We start from the raw sequence: 19,890 nt of genomic DNA on the forward strand, positions 1-19,890 counted from the left end.
AGTATGTGTAATAAACAAAGTATCTTGCCTACCTTCCAATATTTGCTGTAGTGCCAAAAACATCTGAAAAAGAACTTTATTAACCACTTCCTTAATAAAGGAAAAAGGAATTTTCATCACTAAGTTTACCACGTATTCAGAACCACAAACAATGTTCAGAGGTTCTTTTGGAAAAATCTGTAAAGCGTGCAGTATTGCCCCAAGCTCCACTAGCTGTGTTGAGCCAGAGAAAGTCCTTGCAGAATGTTCCCACTGCATGTCTGTCTGCCAGGCAATGGCAGCTTTTCCAGTTTTCCCTGACCCGTCCACAAATATAGTGCGAGCCCCAGAAATAGGCACAGGAGATATAATTTCCTTGGGACAAAGGGACAATGTCTGCAGTTGCTGTAGTAACTTACAAGAAGGTAGAGAAAAATGAGCACTGCCCACAAAATCAGCCAATGCTATTTGAAATGGCAGAGAATTTTCAGATAGGAAGGTATATTCTTGTGCTGTAACAGGTAGGTAAAGATCAACAGGATCATATCCTGGTAGTTCCTGGGTACTAGTTCTACCCTTCATTATCAGCCAGATAAGGAGATCCAAAAAGGTAGAAACAGTCTTTCTCAAGGTATTAGGTAAGAAAAGCCATTCAAGATAAAAAAACGTAGCATTATCTTCAATCTGTCCAATTAATACGACTGGTTGATGAAGTGTATTAAGTATTAGAAGAGACACTGGTAATTTCATACATTCCAATCCCATGGTAACGTAACATAAGCATTTCCTACTACTTCTAAAATGCCTACTGTAAATGAACTCTGCAGCCCAATAATATAAAGTTCTTTGAAAGCTTGGTAAGGTAATCCTTCACGAGCAGGAGGGCAATTGGCTTTATATATCACTGGAAATACAAAAGAAAAATCCCCATTTTTTTAAAGCTCCTTCCTTGCACTTTCGCATTGCTGGAAGCTTGACGGATTCTGTTTCCAAAAAGGGGTTTGTAGGTGCTGGGGGGGTGATTGGCAAAGGCTGCTTTTCTGACAACGGCACATTCAACAGTTGGGGAGGGGGGGGTAATGGTGAATATAAACCAGGTTCAGTTTCTGGGTCGACTGAACCAGAGTCAAAGGGATTAATCGGAAATTTGATCATGTGAGGAAGTCTCAACATCCTTATAAACGTTTTTGCCTTCAGTATCTTTCATTACAACAGCCTCACTAGGTTTTAACTGAGCTAGTGCCGAATATAAAAAACGCCAGGTCACTAGTGCCAATCCTGGGATATAAACCCCCAGCTCTTTCCTATTTTGTAAATGCTTTCCTACTTTTTCCCATTGTGAGCTATCAAAGGTACCCCCAGATGGGAACCAACTGCAATGTTCCTTTGCTAGTAATAACAGTTGAGATAATTGCTTCTCACTAGTAGCATAGCTGGCAGCGCACAAAATTTGTTGCAAAACCTTTAAGTATAATTTATGTTCAGGCGATACAGTCTGTCCCATTTCTAACACAACCCTGTAACTCTCCTGTTCAGCAGGTGTTACTGTTCCTTTTTACAAGGAATTGTGGCCACGAAATAAAAAACTCTGTACTCACCCGTCGGGTTGCGTGTGGCTGAAAAAGACGATCCTCACGCGGGGCAGGAGTTTGCGGCGGCGATTGATCAGGACGCAACTGTGTGCGGCAAGCAGCCGCAGCCGCAGCAGCACTTTACTCGCACACCCAAAGCTGTATATATAGAGCTCGTTTCTGAGCTGTTTTGCCAAACAGGGTGAGCGCTCCCGTTCTTACGGAACGCGACTGTTTTCAGCCACATCTCTCTACACACACTCCTCCAGGCGGTTTTCCAGCCTGACCTTCACAGACACACACAATGTTTTTTTTTTCCTTCTGTCCGGCCAGCTCGAAACAATCTTATTCTTAAAGCAACACAGTCTTATTTCTGATCAAGTTTTGCTTGATCTGCGACATGCTCAGAAGGGCTCCAAAATCAGTCTTGATCGATCTTCCAGCTGTTCTGCACGGCCCCAACAATTGCTCTGCTGCTCCCAAATTTTGTGTGCACCTACTTCAAATCTGCCTTCCCGCAACCTGCCTGCACATTCTGACCCCAGTTCTGTGTCTTACCTCCACTTGCAACAACTTTTTGACTCTGGAGGGATTTCGTCTCTCCCAGGAGTTGGAAATGAGCTGTGTGAGAACGTTCACATCAAGAGGTAAGGATATCTACAAACAGCAAGCACTGAGGAATGGGGGGGCAGGCCTGGTCGGCTCAGCGAAGCTCCAGAGTAAATCAAGGATTATCTTTAACAAAATGGAGTGCTCGGAATGCAACACTGAGTGCACCGCTTCCCAACAGCTCCAGCCCAACGTAACTGCCCTGACCCACAATGAGACACAGAAGCGGTTGCCTTGAGCTCCTTCGCTGCTCGTCCTCCGCTCTGTCTGCGAAGACAGCTGCAGGATGCTCAGCCTGATCTTGTGTGATGGGACCACGGCTCCAACACCAAAGGACGCTGAGATTCATTTTACAAACAAGTTGTCATCGGGCAATAAAGGGTCAGCCAATTCACCTGCTGAAGCTTAATGAGAACAAATGCCTGGAAAGTCCCTAACTCCGGGTTACTCCCACAGTTAAATGGGGCTTTCTATCTTCATTTAGGCTGAAACTGCTTTTAAAACTACTGTCAACATCGCTGCAGGGCACATTTTTGCAAACCCAAGTCCTTTATTCCAGATGCTCCACTTACATTTTTTGCTGGCTGCTTTTCCCACACCTGTATTTCTTTTCTAAAGCTTTGCATGTTCTCTCCACCGGATCTGGCAGCAAATAAAGTTCCAACTCCTAGCCAGGAGATGAAACTTGTACTTGTAATTCTTTCCTGGCTCTGTCAGCAAGGTTGGTGTTGCTGTCACTTTACAACATTTTAAGGCAATTCCTCAGATTCCAGACAGTTTAATTTTATAGCTCTTCCAGCACACGCACACACAGACACACACACATGCTAACAGGCAGCTGTGTCATTTCTGCCATCTGACGTCTCTGGGCTGCAGGGGTTATCATGTTCCATCACTTCGAGCAAAGAGCCCACGCAAATACACACCTGCTCTCAGTGTTCCACTGAAAGGGTGATGGATCTTTCAACGAGTGCACACAACCTGCGTTAGGTGACGTGGCACCCAGCATCCTGACAGAGACAAGGTGACACGTGCCCACTGGGCTGTGATGAAGAGAACACAGGCACAGCTACGGCTGCCTGCCTGGCTCCTGGAGCACCCCTGCTGCCTGGCAGCATCCCATGCGAGAATTTCTCTGATGCTTATTAAATTCATGGTCCTGAAAATTAACACTCGAAGCAGGCAACTATGCAGCTCTACTTGTTCCTGGAAGTGGCAGCGAGGCTTGGCTCTGGTTCAATAGCCAACAAGAAACCTTTTTGAGTCTTCATTTGCTTGACGGGTCAGACTTAATTCGGGCCAAGAATCCTAAGCACATTATCTTCCCCTGCACACATTTCCTGGCCGCTCTTGCTACTGCCTTTTGGTTCCCAAGGTCTTCCTTTCACCTGCAAGAGACCTCCCTGCCTCTCTCCCTCTCTTACCTCTTCTTTCCCAGTCCCTCACCCCTGGCTCTGCTGAAGTTCCCTTGCTTTTTCATCACTCCCCACCTGACGTGGGTGGCTGGAGCACCCCTAGGCCAGGTAACCATAATCCCCCTTATCCAATTACCACCAAAGCTCTACAACTTCAGGCTCCCCTGAGGGCCAGCCCCTCTGCTCCACGCATTGCCTTTTCCTGCCTGTGTGCCTGCGCACACACACGCACACTCCAGCTTTTAGGCAAAGCCCCTTTCACCTTGGCACCAACCCTGCTCCAAGGCACGCCAACACTCCCTCCACCACAGCCTGTCCAAGGGGAAAAAAGGAAAGCTCATGTGGGCGTTCGCTTGCCCTGCTCTGTAAAGCTCGTGGCTACAGAAACACCCAGCACGGCTCTGCTGGAGTCGTTAGCCAGGGCACGAGCTCCAGCCCCTTGGACTTAGGCTGAGATCCACGTGTGGTGCCGATTCACACCCAATGACTGGCTTTTAGCGGAAGGTTAATTACTGCCCTTCATTAAAGTTATCCTCACTGAAGGAAGGTCAAAGCTGTCAGACAAAAGGAACCGGTAAAACAAAGGACTAATTCTGTCTTCTTTTTCATATTATAAACCAAGAAACAGGGGGCGGCACCGGACTATGATGAGTGCAGTCATGAGGAGAGAGGAAAAGAAGGAAAATACCTACCTACCAGGTATCGAGAGCTTCCAAGGACACTTGCCCAGTAAAACATACCCAGCCTCAGGCACAATAAATCGGATTTGGAAACATGCTTGAATATTTTGCCAAAGTAGTACTTACAGATGAATCCCAGCATCACATGCTCATCAGGATGGACACCTGAATTTCAAACTTCAAGGTCAAAAAACTTGAAACACAACATTTTTGTATCTGCCCTCAAAAGGTGGCAATGAGGTGAAGCGAGTAACAAGTTTGTGCTGTTGAATTTCGAGAAATGCATCCACATGCCAAGACAGATGTGCGGCACAATCACAAATTGCACGGCCGCATCGACCCCCCCCCGTGAGCGAAGCTGCACCCAGGGGCTGTGCTCCTGCAACTGTGTGTGAACAGAGCACACAAGGAGGGTGAGACATCTCAGCAAAACAAGAAGTTCCCCCTCCCCAGGCAGCTTCTTTTAATTTCAGCTTTACAATTCTGACCAACATCGCTTTCATCTGAAGAACTTGAAGACAAGCAAGTCAAAACTCGTGTTTTAATTTTTTTATATATATATATGTGTGTGTGTGTGTGTGTGTGTGTGTATGTATTCACAAACACGGCTCCTCCTGTCTAGTCTGTATCCATGGACCAGACCTGAGGCCGGGCCCTGCAACACCTTTGTGGCAAACGCACAGCAGTACATTCCAACCACCATTTCTGTGCCCTGTCTCCTCACTTTCTTATTTAACTTGTTTGACTGCATGAAACCAACCCATGGGGTTTTCCTGTCAGCGAGCGCTCAGAGCCAGGCTCTGGTGTCCATCAGCGGCTGACACCAGCACAGTCTTCCTTGAATCTGTTTCGGGTGGACAGGAGGCAGATGTCTTGAGTCGTGACCCTCCTGCCACTCTGAGCATCTGGATTTGCACCCATTCTTCTTCCTAAAGGAACAGGCAAGGGGCGATAAACAGGGGAGCAATTGAAACAGAGAATTCTTGCACAGAAATTCATATTTAAACCTCATTCAGAAGGGAAACAGTAAGACCATTCAGAGAGGAAAGGCAAATGACAGTTTCTCTACAAGGAGCTGAGAACACAAGGACTCCTGCAACAATGCATAACACATCGGCTACTTCATTTATTGTTTATTTCCCCACAAATGAATTGACCATCTTGGAAACTCCATCACACACAGGGCAGAGAAAGTTATTTACAAGAGGGACATACACCCCCAAAATAAGTTTAAGATGTACAGATTGATAATGGGAACCAAGAGGGAGGGGAGAGGACAAAATCAAAATCAAGAACATTGCAGTCAGACTTTGACTTTCAGTTACAGAAGAGATCTCTATCTCCATGGAAGTGGCGTTTTCCACTATTAAATAAATGGCATCTTAAAAACAGAACATTTGACAATTTCAACACAGGTATTACTTCTTCTAAGTAAATATTGCATGGAAATGATGCTGCTTTGCCACCATAGCTGCCTCCTCTCCTCCTGGGACTCAACCACCACCTTTTTCCTTGGATTCATGGTTTTCTTTCCTTGTGGCAAATGCTACTTCCTCTACTGTTATGTTTTGGTTTGGGTTTGTTTGGCTTTTTATTTGGTTTTGGTTTTCTTTTTTTTTTTTAAAGGCCTGAACAGACCCAAGTGAAAACGATGAGCATCTTTCCTAACCCTTTGCAGGCCTCTGACCTGGCTCAAGGTTGAAACACGATGGCTTTTTAAAAATTACCTATTATTTAAACAGTCTTCTCCATGACCTGAAACAAAACATAGCTTCCTGCTATGTAGCTTGGTACCGATGCTTCCACAGATGGCTTCTGAAATGAGCGCCCCCAAATAGCCCCCCACACACCTGCGACAGGAACTGTCAAAAAACTTCTGGTTTTCTCTGAAGCCCAGGGGAGTTGGCCCTGGGAGCAGCCCTTTCAGGACCACCTCTGCACGGTGCCAGAGCACATGCTGCCTTTTCCCAAGTGTAAAGAAGCAAATGCCAGTAGTTCATCTGCTGGGGGTCTTCTTAGCGACTTTGCTCACCCGATGCCCTTCTATGAACTTTCCTAGGAGCAGGGCAGCAGATTATCACTATCTGGGCAGCAAATCGCCCAAAGGACAGAAAAGGACAGGACCTGGTGTACGCGCAGGCTGCACCAAGCTGGATGCGGGATGGGGGCAGTGGCACCTCACGGGTTGCAGCAGGAGGTCCCCCTGTGGCGGGCAAGCTGTGAGCAAGTGACTCTCCGATGGGAACCTGGCCTGGCAGCAGGGAGGGAGATGGGTGTAGGCAAATGAAAGTTCTGGGGGGACCCCTGTCCCTGCTTCACCTTATGCTTTCCCCTGACACTCTGCTACAGTTCTCGCAGACTCCCACAGCGGTTTTCAGGTTCAATAAAGCTTGCTTCCTTCCTTCCTCCTCCTCATCTGGGGATCCTAAACATAGCTGTGTTTGAAGACAAAGTCAGAAGGCGGCATCAACCCGCTAGTCTGCAACTGAGCTCAAAGTGCACATCAAGCCTTCAGGCTGGCTGGCCATCCCCGTGCTTCCTGAGAAAACAATAGTTCATGCTGAGCCTCTCTCTTCCCTGCCTTACTCAGAGCAGTCGCTCCCCCAGGGAGAAGGAGCGCAGGTAAAGTTTGATAGGTAAAACGGGGAGGTGGGGACATGGACCTTCCTCCCACTGGTTAGGACAGCTTATCCCTGAAACGCACTACGGCTTTTACTAAAGTGCACATAAAAGGGCAGTCCCTGGAAGGTGCAGAAAGACCCAGGCAGGGTCCCGGGAGTCCTGTGCTGCCAGAGGAGGGGACAGGAGAGGAGAGCTCCCTTGTGCTTGGGACTAGGGCAGAGTTGCAGCACGCTCCTGCCAGCTCCTCCCAGAGGCAAAATGACTACAGGCTTCCCCGGAGTTGGAGCCATTTCTACAGAAACTACTGTTGGAAACACAGACCTTTTGCTGGCATTTTTTAGTATCTGTTTTCATGAGCCTCAAAACCCACGAGCAGGTGTTTTACAAAGCGGGGACCACTGCACACGTGCAGACCTGCCCCTTCCATCCAGAAAGTATGTGGAAAAGGGAGCTAATTCTTCCCCACAATAATTTTGGGATACCATCCTTCTCTTTGCCGCTCCCACAGGCCTGTCAGAGATAGGGCGAGGGATGCAAAAGGGGACTGGGGGCTAAGGCACACTATTAGATACAAGGCTGGCAGGACGCTGTTGTCACCAAACAGGAAATCTTTGGGTAGAGAAGGGTGTCCTCTTACTGAATACACAAATGCTGAGGATGCTGCCTTCACTGTTACTGTCACCTGCACAATAGCAATTTCAAAAATGTAGCTCCTGACAAGGAAAAAATGCTTGCAAACAGCTAATGAGTCCCTTTCACGTTCCCTTGACAGATTTCTAAGTTGCTGGGCCCATCCTGTAGTTTGGCTGAGAAAGAGCATGTGAGCTGTCTCCCACATGAAGGATGTCCTACTTTGGTACCAAATCCTGCTCTTAGATATTCACTGAGACCAGCAACGGTCGCAGGCAAATATCCAAATGCAAAATTTGTCTTATGTTCCACATTCAGCCACTTAGTCTTCCCTTAAACAGAAGCGATTTCTCCCCACGTAAGCTCTCAGACTCAGAACAACGTCCAAGCAATCCCAGTGACCCAGTAGAGCTCTCCACCCCCACCCATCAAAAGGACAAAAAGCAACCGGACAAGGAGTCCTGCATGTGAGTGACGTCCCTCCACCACAGAAGACAGGCAGAGCTGTTTCCAACCACACCTGCTCATTTTGCCGTCCCAGCTGCATTTGACTTAAAAGGCTTAAACCAAGCAAGACCCTCAGTAACACAGTTTGAGTGCTAGGGGGGTGTGTGTGTGTGGGCGCATGGCAAGGAGGAGGACCAAAGCAGCGATGACTTAAAAAGTGAACTTGCAGCACTGAAGGCAGTGGCTTTCCCTCGATTTTCAGGGCAGCAGCTGGCAGAAAAAGGCAAGAGGGTAAAGTTGGAAAGCAGGCAGGGCAGACCACTTTTGACTGTTTTGATTCTAACATAATGCTCTTCGGTGCTCCTGAGGTTGCTACTTGCCATCCAAGGAACAAAGACACCAAAGATTGCATCCGTGCTTGCAGAAACACTTTGACATGTCTTCTGGGCACACAGCTGCTGCAGACTGTGGGATGTTGCCTAATAACCTCTGGAGGCAGATTTCCTTCTTGTCGGCACTTCTTCATGTGTGATTATTGTCCTGCTGGTTATTTGTAATAGAAATGTTTATTGACCATCAATACATTGAGCCATTCAGACAATTCATTGCACTTTGTCGCTTTAAAGGAAGGTGCCACCAATGCTGAGGCTTTCCTCCAGCTCTTCTTTTTCAAGGCAGCAAAAGTGCTACCCTAAAAACACAGTTCAAAGCTTTTCCAGTGTAACCAGATCCCTTCCACCTTGATTTATTTTCCCTTGCAGGTGCTTTGTATCCAACGAGTCAACAAGTCAGACTGTTTCTGAGGCTTCAAAAGTGCAAAAAAGTTCAAGGTACTTAACCACCTTGAGCACCAGTTAAGGCGTATTTGTTTCCAGTCTCAGACACTGTAAACCCTGTCTGGTGTAGTGTACCAGTTCGGTCATGCTGCTGTTCAGTGCCAGAGCGCACGTCGCTGCGCTGAGTTCGGCAAAAAACTCTGGAAAAAGGGTAGGGAGAGAGAAAACATTTGGTTGGTTTCACACAACAGGCACATCTGACAGGCAAGGGGGCAGAAGGAGCGACAACAGCAGCGTGCTGTCAGTCGGCAAGTCCCATCAAACACAGTGTTAATGCAGAGATCTCAGCAACACTAGAAGGCTGGGAAGTGTAACAAGCACAGGAGGCAGGGCACAGGACAGTAAAATGCACTCACACTCGCGTACACACACTGAACTGCCTCCCCAGCTGACAGCTTTAAAAGGATATTGAGACTCCACGATAGGTGGGCAAAAGTTTGGGTGTTCACACACGAGCCGCGTGCTTCCCTCAGATTTTAACACACACCAAATTTGAGTGTCTTTCTGAGCAATAGCCGGAAGCACACACAGCTGTCCTTGGACTGCTCCCTTTCCTTCATCCACCCTCAGACCTTGGAGACATCATGTTTTCTCAGCTGAACAGCTTTAAAAAGTTGTAGAGCTTGCCAGGGTATACAGCTCAGATTTAGGTTGCTTATCGCTGGGCATCCCAGGCAGATTTAACTTCTTGTGTAACAATGAAACAAGTTGGCTGGTTTCCTGCACTTGATACCCTCATCCCTTAGCTCTTAGACATTTGAGGATGCCAAGACAATCTCATCGATATATCACCATCAAGTATCTCTGCCAACAACCTGCCAATGTGCCATAGCTGTCTATTTCAACATACTGAATGCTTTCATCTTTAGGTATGGTGTTTGCTACGCTTAGTGTTAGGATTGAAGCAAGTACATGCACATAACCACAACACGTAAGACAGAAAACCAGAGGGCAAAAACTTACCCTTATTCTTCCTGGCCAGTGCATCAGCCTGTTCCCAAATATCATATGCATAGAGGATATAGGAAGTGATGTTGACGTAGGAAGAGGTGATGCTTGGGATATTGTAGGGGACAGTGACAGAAGAGCCAATGCTGTTGCCACTGCAGTTGCTAGCATTCGATCCTGGCTGAGAACTCACAGAACTGGCAGGAGAGGGCATTGGAGAAAGAGGAGAAGGTATGCCTGTGCTTCTGCAGGAGAAACAAACACCGTCATAAACATTCAACCTCAGAGTTAAAAGTCTTGCCACAAGACTATCCACTAGCCAGGAGCTAGTGGTATCATCCAGGCCTGCAGTATGGAGTGGAGTGTTGAAAACGGAGATGTGTTCAGCTACATAACAAGTCATTGTCCTCCGAGCGCAAGGCCAAAGGTTTTTGAAGCGTTTTGCAACTCTAAGGACTCCACTCCTCTTGACAAAAGAAAACGCAGGAGCAGACACCAGAAAGGGCCACCCATTCACCTTCCAACATGTACACCTGCTTGTAGAAGCCTCCACCAGATTATTGAAGTGTTTTTTCCTAATGATTTCCATTTCAGGCGTGCTGAAGCTTGCCACATATGCAGGCTGGAGCTTTCTGACAGCTAGTCAAAATAGCCAGGTCAGCCTACACACGCTTATTTATAGACCACGGGAAGCTACACGCAGTCAGCTGCCCGCCTTCCAGACACAGGCTGGCTTCATCACACCGCTTCACCCCTACCACGTCAGCCAACCTGATGTTAGTCACTGCTAGAAGTGGGCTTCCACCGCTGCTCCTGGGATACCATTTACTTCCCAATAAACTGTACTGTGCAAGGTGGCAGATAAATAACCGGGATTTCAGCATCACTAAACACCCTCTCTCAGCCGCAGAGTTTAAAAGGGACAGATGTGGAGCCAGGTACCTACCTGCCAAATGCAATTACCACAGCACACAGAAAAACTCTTTCTCTCTCTTCTCTTTCATAAAAACACAGGCCCAGGCTGCTGCACATCGGGTCAAATACCCTTATGTGACAGCCTGCCCTTTACTTTTGCTGCCACATACACAGCAACACCGCGGCAGGTACATAGAAAGGACAAAATGCTCAGGAACTCACAAATTAGAAAATTAATTTCTTTTTCTTAGTTGGTAACTGAGCTAAAGAGAAAAAATACTGAAGTATCACCTCAAACTTATGCTACCCCAGGTGAAGGCATAAACCTACTGGACAGTGGCCAGGGAGATGGGGATGGTATCCCATGAAGTCTGGAGGATTCTCTAACAAAACAAAGACGACAATAGGGGCTCTGAAACAGCACAGTGACGATGCCTTCCTTGCTCCTCTGACCCACTTCTCTGGGGGAGAACTCCTTTGCTTGATACGCGGTAACTCTGGACCTCGTAACAAACAAAAAAAGCCCTTTCCAATGAGAAAAGACAGGAAGGAGGGAGCAGAAACATACTCTTGCCCCCTAACAGTAGGATTTCAGGTGGCAAGAAAGAGCGAGCGAGTGGTGAGACACTCTCAAATGCAGTTTGCAACTCAAAGACTCCGGCTACTGTTCTCACTCACACCCTTACAGACACATCACAACGGGTGTATTTTTAAATCTTACCTTGCAACACAGGGAGAAGGTGCTTGTGTTACTCTGGAAGAACTCTGCAGCAAGGAACAGAACTCTTGTCAGGTCTGGGCTATTCAACCGACATCAGTAACTACTGCAGCCACCCAGCTGGCAGCTTAGGAATACACGTGCCCTACCTTAAAGTGGTCATTCAGGATCCTGGAATACTTGATCGCAGTGTCTTTTTTGTAACGAAACATTGCCATGTGCAGAATGGACTGGCAGCGCATGCTGTGAACAGAAACACACCCAAGCATCAGTGTTCACACTCCCTGCTGCCTGCTCAGCAGTCACCAGCCTTGTGGGACAGAGGCAGGCACATGTCGGCTGTACTGCAAAGTCAAGAAACCCCAGAATTTCTCCTCCTTCTGCTCATCTTAAAAAAAGGGCCTGGTGAAAAAATCACAAGGGGAAAAAAAAACAAAAGGAGGAAGGGCCATTTCTGGTGTTTTATACAAACAAGTGCCCAGCCTGTTATAGGTGCCACAGGCTGACTAAGCCCCTGTCCAGAAGCACCTCAGCTATGTTCACCTACAGCTTCAGTTACATGGCTCAAATGTGGGCAGCCAAATTGCATTCTTTCACCTTAGGTGAAAGCCCTTATGCGTTCTGAAGTTACCGTCAGGTCAAATTTTAGAGCCCGTGCCTTCCACGTCTAGTCCCTTGTGATAACCCAGCTCACTTCAGAGATGTTCCAGTTCATTCTGGTTTTCATATTGTGGGTTCTTTTCCTTGTAGAACTCTGACCCCCATTTAACTCATTCCTTTGCCCCTGAAAGTAATGGGTCTTTCACACTACCAAGTCTAAAAACAGAATACAAAGTCACAGAAAAACAGTTACGCACCATAACACGGCAAGGATTTTTTCACGTGAAGATGCTGATGAGTCCGTAAAGGATTTCAGTGTCATGATGAATCTAAGGAAACAAAATAAACGGAATCTTGTCAGCCATCAGTGCTCTGAAGTCCCACTGTTTATGAAAAACCAGTGCATGCTGTTGTCTCAAACACTGATCCAAAAGGCAGGAAACCTGCCCTGACTTCTTAGTCCTGGCACCCAGTGCTTTGTATGAACTTGAGCAGAGGACTCAAAACGCCTTGTCTTCCACGCAGCAGGAACAGATGTGGCCCCTTATGCGACTCACTCTCCTCTGACACTGACTACACTCTACCTACAGGCCTGGGGCCCGGAAGAGGCACCCCCGCTACTGAAGGTGAATATTGATTCAAGAAATCAATACCTGTCTCTCTTCTATCCAATACAGGGTTCCTTGGGTTGTGCTGCCTGCGTATGTCATATTCTCTACATACATCTACTGTGGCTGTGAAACTAAATGGGAAGGTTCCCAAAAGAGACCCCAATAAAGTGTACTGGTAGGAAGATCCGTGCGAGAAATCATTAAGGTCTGCCTTCAATCAAGCTGCAAGACCTTTGGGGCACAAACTGTTCTTCCACACGCTATACTCTTGCTTTGCTTTCTTTAACTGAAATACTACTGAGGTCACACGCAAAAGCAACTTCAGAACTGGATAAAGTAAACACTCCTTCACGTCCTTGATTGTCATAACCAGCATCCTCTAGTGTACCTCAGCTGCAAGGCTCAAATGCTGAGGAGGACACGATGCCTACTTCTGATAAGCAATGCTGAAACTTTTCAAAGGATTTGTCTTGGGTGCCTCTGGATGGTCTGTCTCTCTGGTGCTTGTACAGCAACCCCAGCTCGGCTCCATGGTGGGAATCCAGAGCTGCCACAGTTGCAAACAAGCAACGCAATTAACCCTTCCCCTCCAAACATCCTGCCTGACCATCACACTTTGAGAACAGCTTACTTGATGAGATCGATGGTATCGCTGAATATGCTGTACGCTGATTTTGGTGCGGCTGCATCCGATTCCAAGGCAATCCCATACTCAATGAAGGAAAGGGCAGCATCTAGGTACTGCAAAGCCTTTCCAGTCTTGTCGGTCTATGGGGAAGAAAATTCTCATTTTTAGACTAAGACAAAAACTACTTCTCTCAAGTGTACCTGGATTCCTTTTTTCTCCCTAGTCAGGCAGGATTCGAAGAAAGAAAAAGATGCAGGTCAGGCCTCAGGGTGATAATTAAAGGGTTCGCAGCAGAACTCCTAATGTGGTCCCAGCCATCAGCTTTGTGTGCTCTGGCTACGTGTATCTCTTCCTTTTGCTCAAAGTTTTCCTCCAGGAACTTATTATCTTCACATTTTTTGGATATTTTTGTCTGGTCTTGGAGGCCTGCCTCATGAGAGGCAGATGAGGCTTTCCCACTGCAGTATTTCCTCACTTCATTTTCACAAGTAAATTGCAAGCAGTAAATGTACATCATCTGAAGGAGCCATAATCAGCAAAAAAATATGTTCGTTCACGCACGCTGTTAAACTGCACACAGTGAAGAAAGCCAGTTCTGTTCTGCAAAGGGCACTTCCAAGTCTTGTTCACCAGAAACACAATCACCATCAGGATCCTGACGTTTCAGAGTAAACTGTCTTAAAACTAACTGTTCCCTGTATCTTCCAAGGACTTTGGGATAGCTCTGCAAAGCAAACAGGCCTGCTAAGCTCCGACAACGTCAGCTCTGAATCCTATTCTCTAGGCATATTCTCTAGAAGTCCTTGTAACAAAGGCAAACGTCTGAACACTTGTCAACTAAAGACAGCCTCCCCACATAGGACTTGAACATACTCCAAGTATGGAATGTTATGTATGTCATGTTAGCCAGCAAATCTTACTCACATGCACGCAGGTATCAGGGCTGAATGCAAGAGCTGGTTACCATTTCTAGCACAGGGCCAAGACTTACCATTGCATCAGCTTTGTGCTTCAGCCTCTTGGCCTCTTCGATGTAGTGCTCCATCGGATGCTGTCTGAATTGGGGACAGAGAGAGGAAAAACAGAAAACAGAGAAAAAGGGTAGGATAATTATCAATTGTACCTTCATATCTAGAGGATGCTACGAGTCCAAACACCCTGTTTTGGTAAGTCTGGTATAGCCTTATCAAACACGTTACAATTATGGTAGTCACTAAATGAATGTTGTCTGCCTCCTCAGAAATACACAGCAGCTGAATGCACAGATAAAATGAACTGATTTCTTAAAAAACGTGCGTGTTACAATAACATTGAAAACTTACAATTTGAAATTAAAAACCACCAGAGGATTAGGCTACTGTGAGGCGAAGTTCACTTTGCTGCTCCCATGCGAAGACAGTAGTTATGTCATCTCCTACCCTTCCTCAAGTACAACACCACAACTACATCTTGATTGAAACATACAGTAAACGCAGTACCACACACTCATCTCAGACCAAATTCAAGTTATTTGCTTATAGGGGATACGGTCACCAAGACTTTTGCAGGGCTTGGTCTCAATCAAGACACACATTTCTGTGCACTGGGATCATCTATTCACTGTGCAAATGGCACACAGCCACCCGTGCACTAACAAAATGAGCAAATAAAGAGTCATGCCCTCTCATGTCACTTGCCTGCCAAGCACCTTGTCACAGAGGACTTTGCCACTTGTCAAGAATCAGACAAATCAAAACCCGCCCCTTGGAGGCAGGCACAAGAAACCTCCTCTCAGAGTTAAAAAGTACTGAATTTCCAGAGTAGCTTCCCTCAAACCAAGAACCGTTCCAACGAGATGGCTGGAACGGTTGGGTTGGGTAAGTCCCACACATAAGAAGGCAGTACAAGGACGTCTCAGACATCTCTTCCTCTCTCTTTCCTCCCAAAAAAAGAATGCTCATTAAGAAGCAGAAGCCAGGGTGGCTGCAGGGCCAGCCTTGCCTGGAGTCTTCAGAAAGTAGTCAAGGGCTGTAAAACAAAAAACTTACTTTTCGAAGTTGAACTGAGGTCTGCTTGACTTGGAGGTACCATTTGGCACAGAAGGCACTGGGAAAGGATTTGTGACATCCCCTACAGATCCCTGAAAAACCATAGAGCAGAGAGAAAGCTGGCTAGAGAGACACGTCTAAACCAATTCCAAAGCCTGGCTTTCCTAAATTTCAAGAGAAAACCTTTTTTTGTCCCAGGCATAGTTTATGCTCCAGCTCTCCAGCTCTTCTTACCTTCTTCCTCAGCACCCCCTCCAATAATGGAAACCAAACTTGGCTTCTTACCTGACTGCTAGTAAGGCTTAATACCATTCACACTTTTCCCAAGTATGGAGAAATTAAGGAGCATAACGGCTAAGCCAGCAGCAAGGCTGTAAGCAGCCCATTTTTCATGGCCACTAGCCCAGGCAGGAATGGGTTCACACTTACTTCCAGCTTAACCACACAGCAATTGCTGATTCTCCATCAGGGAGATTACATTATCAGGGAAAAGCAAGCAGTCAGAAGCCAGCTAATACAGCGTGCAGAGTCTGGCTTAACACATACGACAACATCCTAGACCACACAAGCCCAGCCACCAGCGAACAGCAATATAATTGAAATTTATGACTCCAAAATGCAAAGATCCAGCTGCAAGGATCATTAACAGTTTTGTAAGCAAGCTAGAAAACCTTATATCCAGATTGCAGTCAAAAGCACAGGTTGCTTGTTTGTTATTTTTAAGCAATCCACTCTTTGCTTTTGTAAACACACTCATTTTTATGCCAATATATGGTCGGAGTTGCCTACAGTCAGAAACAGTTACTTCCATAGACATGATTCTCTTGCCTTTGGTTTTTACGTGGTCACCCCTTCTCACTATGTTGCACGGGTGAAATGAAAACAGAGGATGGAAAGCCAGCAGAGAAGGTACAAGGCAGGCTTTCGAGCTAGCAACATACAGTCACATACTTTGCCATTAAAGGGGCAAAAATGCTTCAAAGAGCTTTCTCTGGTGGCTGGTTTACCTTCCTTCCTTTTTAATATCCTCAGAGGATGTTTCTAAAGAGAATCACACAGCACCCACAGGTTGCAGGAAACATCCCGCCAGTTACAACAGATACCTACCTTGATGCCCTTCGACAGTTCAGCGTGATCACTCTCCACTTTCCTGTGCTTGGGGAGCAAAGGACCCTTGTGGTTGCTCTTGTTCTGGGCAGTGTTATCCATGATAGGCAGCTCACCGGTCTCACTCCTGGGTCTCTTTTGGGCCATCTTGGCTGACTTTGGTGCAGGATGTGCAGGAGACATGGGTGGCAGAGGTGGGGGTAGCAGGAGATCTTTCTTCTGCGTTTCAGATGAAGCTTTTGGTGCTCTGGAGATGGGAAGCAAATTCAGCAACAGGGCTGAATATAGCGTACATATAAAGTTGGGATTTTTTAAAAACTTAGTTACTTCATCTACCAATTCTGTTTAAATTTCTCTGGAAGCAGAAGATGACTTGTTAACACAAAGAACCCAACAAAAGCAAAATGAAACTTCAGGGCCTTCATCGTGCATTAGATACCGCATCTTCGGCTGCCAACAGCAGACAAGAGAGTTGCTTTTCAAGTACTTTTCAAGTTGCTTTTCAATCCTCAGGACTTGTCCTTGGAGTAAACACTTGCAACCAGAATACCAGGATGTTGCAAAAAAGGCATCCCTCCGACACAGCCCCTTTTCACTGAAAGAGGGAGAGAGGAAATTGCAGCAACTACAGTCCCAGGGAAAAGCCACCCAACAAGGCAAAGGAACTGCAGCGCTGCCTCTCTCTCCCCAGTATGGTAGAAGATAATCTTCTACGGTCAGAGATACTCACCCTAACACTTGATCCTCTGTGTGCTTTGACAGAACTACACTGAGTTGTTCCTTAAAGACTTGCCAGCTCAACTAGATCACACTTATAAAGTTGAGGGGATTCAAGTGAGAGAGACTTAAAATGAAGAGGCTTTATAATGGCAGAGGCTATCACATTTAATAATACGGTGGCATATCAGATTTCTGATCATCTGGAGTTAGGATTACAAGGGAACTCTGGCACCTCTAAGCAGTACCAAATAGCTCCAAACCTTGTTTCACTACTGCTCATTTACACCGTTTTTATTCAGCTTCTCCAAGTTTCCAAGAAAACACTGAGCAGTGAATCCCAACTCATGGACTGCAACATCAGAAGAGGAGGAAATTAAGTTCAACCCACTGAGAAGACTGAAGTGTGACGTTGCACATCTTGCTTCACTCTGCTGTCCATGGGACAGTCCTCTCCCCTCTTCCACAGCCTCCTTTTCCCATGGTGCACTCAGTCCCTACTCACTGCACACATGCTCCCCAGCTTCGCTACCTTGGTATGGCTTCAGAGAGGACTATTTCACACAGAGCACGGCAGCATCCCCTCACCTCATCCAGAGCCCGCTCCCTCCAAAAACGCATCCTACCCTTCCCCCTCCGAAAGCCAGAACGTGGCTAAAAGGGGTGCTCATTTTCACCGAGAAAAAGCGAGGAACATACCCCAAAATTGAAGCCCTTCCATTACTACCACAGCTGAAATACCCCTTCACCCAACTAGATGCTAGCCCCAACGCCTCAGTGTTTAAGAGTACATCAGTGTTTTCTCTGCAGAAAAGCAGTTTACTCATATTGTCAGGACACAAACCTCAACGCTACATACCAATCCAAGTCAATCCCTCAAATGCAAGCCACAAGCAAGCAGGAACTGAGCGCAGCAGCCCATGACTGATGCACAAGCCTCCGCTCTCAGGAACACTGCCCATGGGAAGACATGCCCTTGGAAGCATGTGCCCTAACAAAGATGTAGCCAAAATGCTGGCACTACACAGGTATGCAAATTACGGGGTAAGTTGCAGCAGATCTACCAGAAGCACTGCAAATGCTATGCGGGAATAAATGAGAAATTCCTGGCCATAAAGGTCACCTGAAATTCCAGACAGAGCCACAATTCAAAAGGCACACTGGTTGTGTGCCCTTTAGGTCACAGCCATAAACGGCAAAGACAACAAGATGACTGCAGTGGGAAAGGGAAATGTTCCCCACCCACCTATATGTGCAAATCCGTTTTCTGGACTGGGCTTTCCCCATTTCACCTCTACACAAACTTGGGCAGTGACAGCAGAAAGCCTATCGGCGCTGTGGCATCTTGCTTTGGTTACAGAAAGGGAGAGCTGCATATCCACGTGCTTCTGGAGCACCCCAGTTTAGCAGCCTCGCACGGCAGCAGGGCGAGAAAACAGAGCACTGCAACACCCATCACATCCACCTCTGTGTTCTCAGCTGGGAGAAGACAGGTCCCACCCAGCACAGCCCCCGTGTGCACCAGCAGCCAGCCGGTAAGTGCTATGCAAAGCCTGTAACCGGTGACAGCAAAAGCAGCTGAGGGAGCAGACGGTACCAGCATTCACACCGGCCTTTTTTCTTTCATCAGGACCTGTCCAATTAAGGGCTGGAGATACAATTCTTCACATTAACTTTTTTAAGAAAGACTCAGGTTTATGCATTTTTCTGCCATCCCACCATTGCATACTCACTTCAATTTATTGGAGTCTTTGTTAGCTGAAGACTGCAAAGATTTCCTTTCGTTTTCTGATTTCATTTTCTTCCTATCAATCTCCTTCTCCATTTCCCTCTAGAACGGGAAGAAAGGGGGAAAAATTCACTCAGGTTTTTCAAATTGATGTAAAGTACAGAGCAAAACAGCTAAGTTTGATTGATTCTGGTTAAAAAAAAGAAAAGATAAGACATCAGAACTGACAAAGTGGGAACCCAGAGCAGAGCAGATAGAGATTTCAGGCTCACTGACAAGTATCCTAAAGTGACATTTTATCTACTTCTGCTTCGATAGACTAATTATTTTGTAGTGGCAGGGATGGAACTGGTAATAGTTCTTGCTATTGCTGCCAATAGTGACCAAAATGAAGGCACTTCCACTGCTGAAAATTAGCATTTCATCTGTTTTGGATGGGGCTTTTTCTCCTACTCAGCAGGAATCGTACAGAAATGTATTCAGATTCCTCCTGGCAAAGTCATGAACCTCAAGCAATTGTGTTTTGTGATACGCCTTACCACAGAGAAGGAAAAAAACTGCATTCCCAGGAGAGTTCGATCACTCAGATTCCCCAGAGGTGGAGGGGTTTTTGGGTTTATTAACAAGAATCTGATAGAGGTGAAATTTTAGTCCGTCAGTTAAAGTTGCTGCCATTGTCTTCCAGAAGAACAGGAACCATTAAGGCAGAGAGGTAATAAATAACACATTTTAATCACACTCCACAGATCTTAACAATACAAAGCATGCAAATCACCAGCTCGCCTGAATGAAAAACTTCAGAATAATTTGCTACAAACCAAGCAAATGTAACAGAAATGACACTTTTCAGCCAGTGTTACCCACAGTGGGCCTGGTGGCAGCCAAAAGCATTCCAGGACTTTCTGGTTCTCTCCCAAGCGGATATCGAGGTTTATGTCACTGTTATGGAGCTCAGTGGGTTGTGCTCGTCACAGACTACCCCTGGCAGTGTGCTCAGGGCAAGGGTCCAGTACCTACATCATGTCCTTCAACTGTTTCTCAGGTGGAGCTCCACCCTGCTGCCAAAAATGTCTGACAGCTGTACCTGGCCTAACGGGCTGC

At 46.5% G+C, this 19,890-nt stretch overlaps 1 protein-coding gene across 1 annotated transcript in view; it reads right to left on the reverse strand.

The window, feature by feature from the left end:
- Positions 1-5,876: 5,876 nt before the first annotated feature.
- AFF1 (ALF transcription elongation factor 1) overlaps positions 5,877-19,890 on the reverse strand; it is a 100,525-nt gene continuing 86,511 nt past the window's right edge. The window contains exons 12-21 of the mRNA XM_074154238.1: positions 18,794-18,891; positions 16,344-16,590; positions 15,237-15,328; positions 14,201-14,264; positions 13,213-13,349; positions 12,228-12,299; positions 11,520-11,613; positions 11,374-11,417; positions 9,753-9,982; positions 5,877-8,929 (exon numbers count right to left, since the gene is read on the reverse strand). Coding sequence (XP_074010339.1) covers positions 8,808-8,929; positions 9,753-9,982; positions 11,374-11,417; positions 11,520-11,613; positions 12,228-12,299; positions 13,213-13,349; positions 14,201-14,264; positions 15,237-15,328; positions 16,344-16,590; positions 18,794-18,891 — 1,200 coding nt within the window. The 3' untranslated portion in view covers positions 5,877-8,807. The remainder of the gene's footprint in view (positions 8,930-9,752; positions 9,983-11,373; positions 11,418-11,519; positions 11,614-12,227; positions 12,300-13,212; positions 13,350-14,200; positions 14,265-15,236; positions 15,329-16,343; positions 16,591-18,793; positions 18,892-19,890) is intronic.

The sequence above is a fragment of the Numenius arquata genome, chromosome 10, assembly GCF_964106895.1.
Source record: "Numenius arquata chromosome 10, bNumArq3.hap1.1, whole genome shotgun sequence".
Classification (NCBI taxonomy): domain Eukaryota; kingdom Metazoa; phylum Chordata; class Aves; order Charadriiformes; family Scolopacidae; genus Numenius; species Numenius arquata.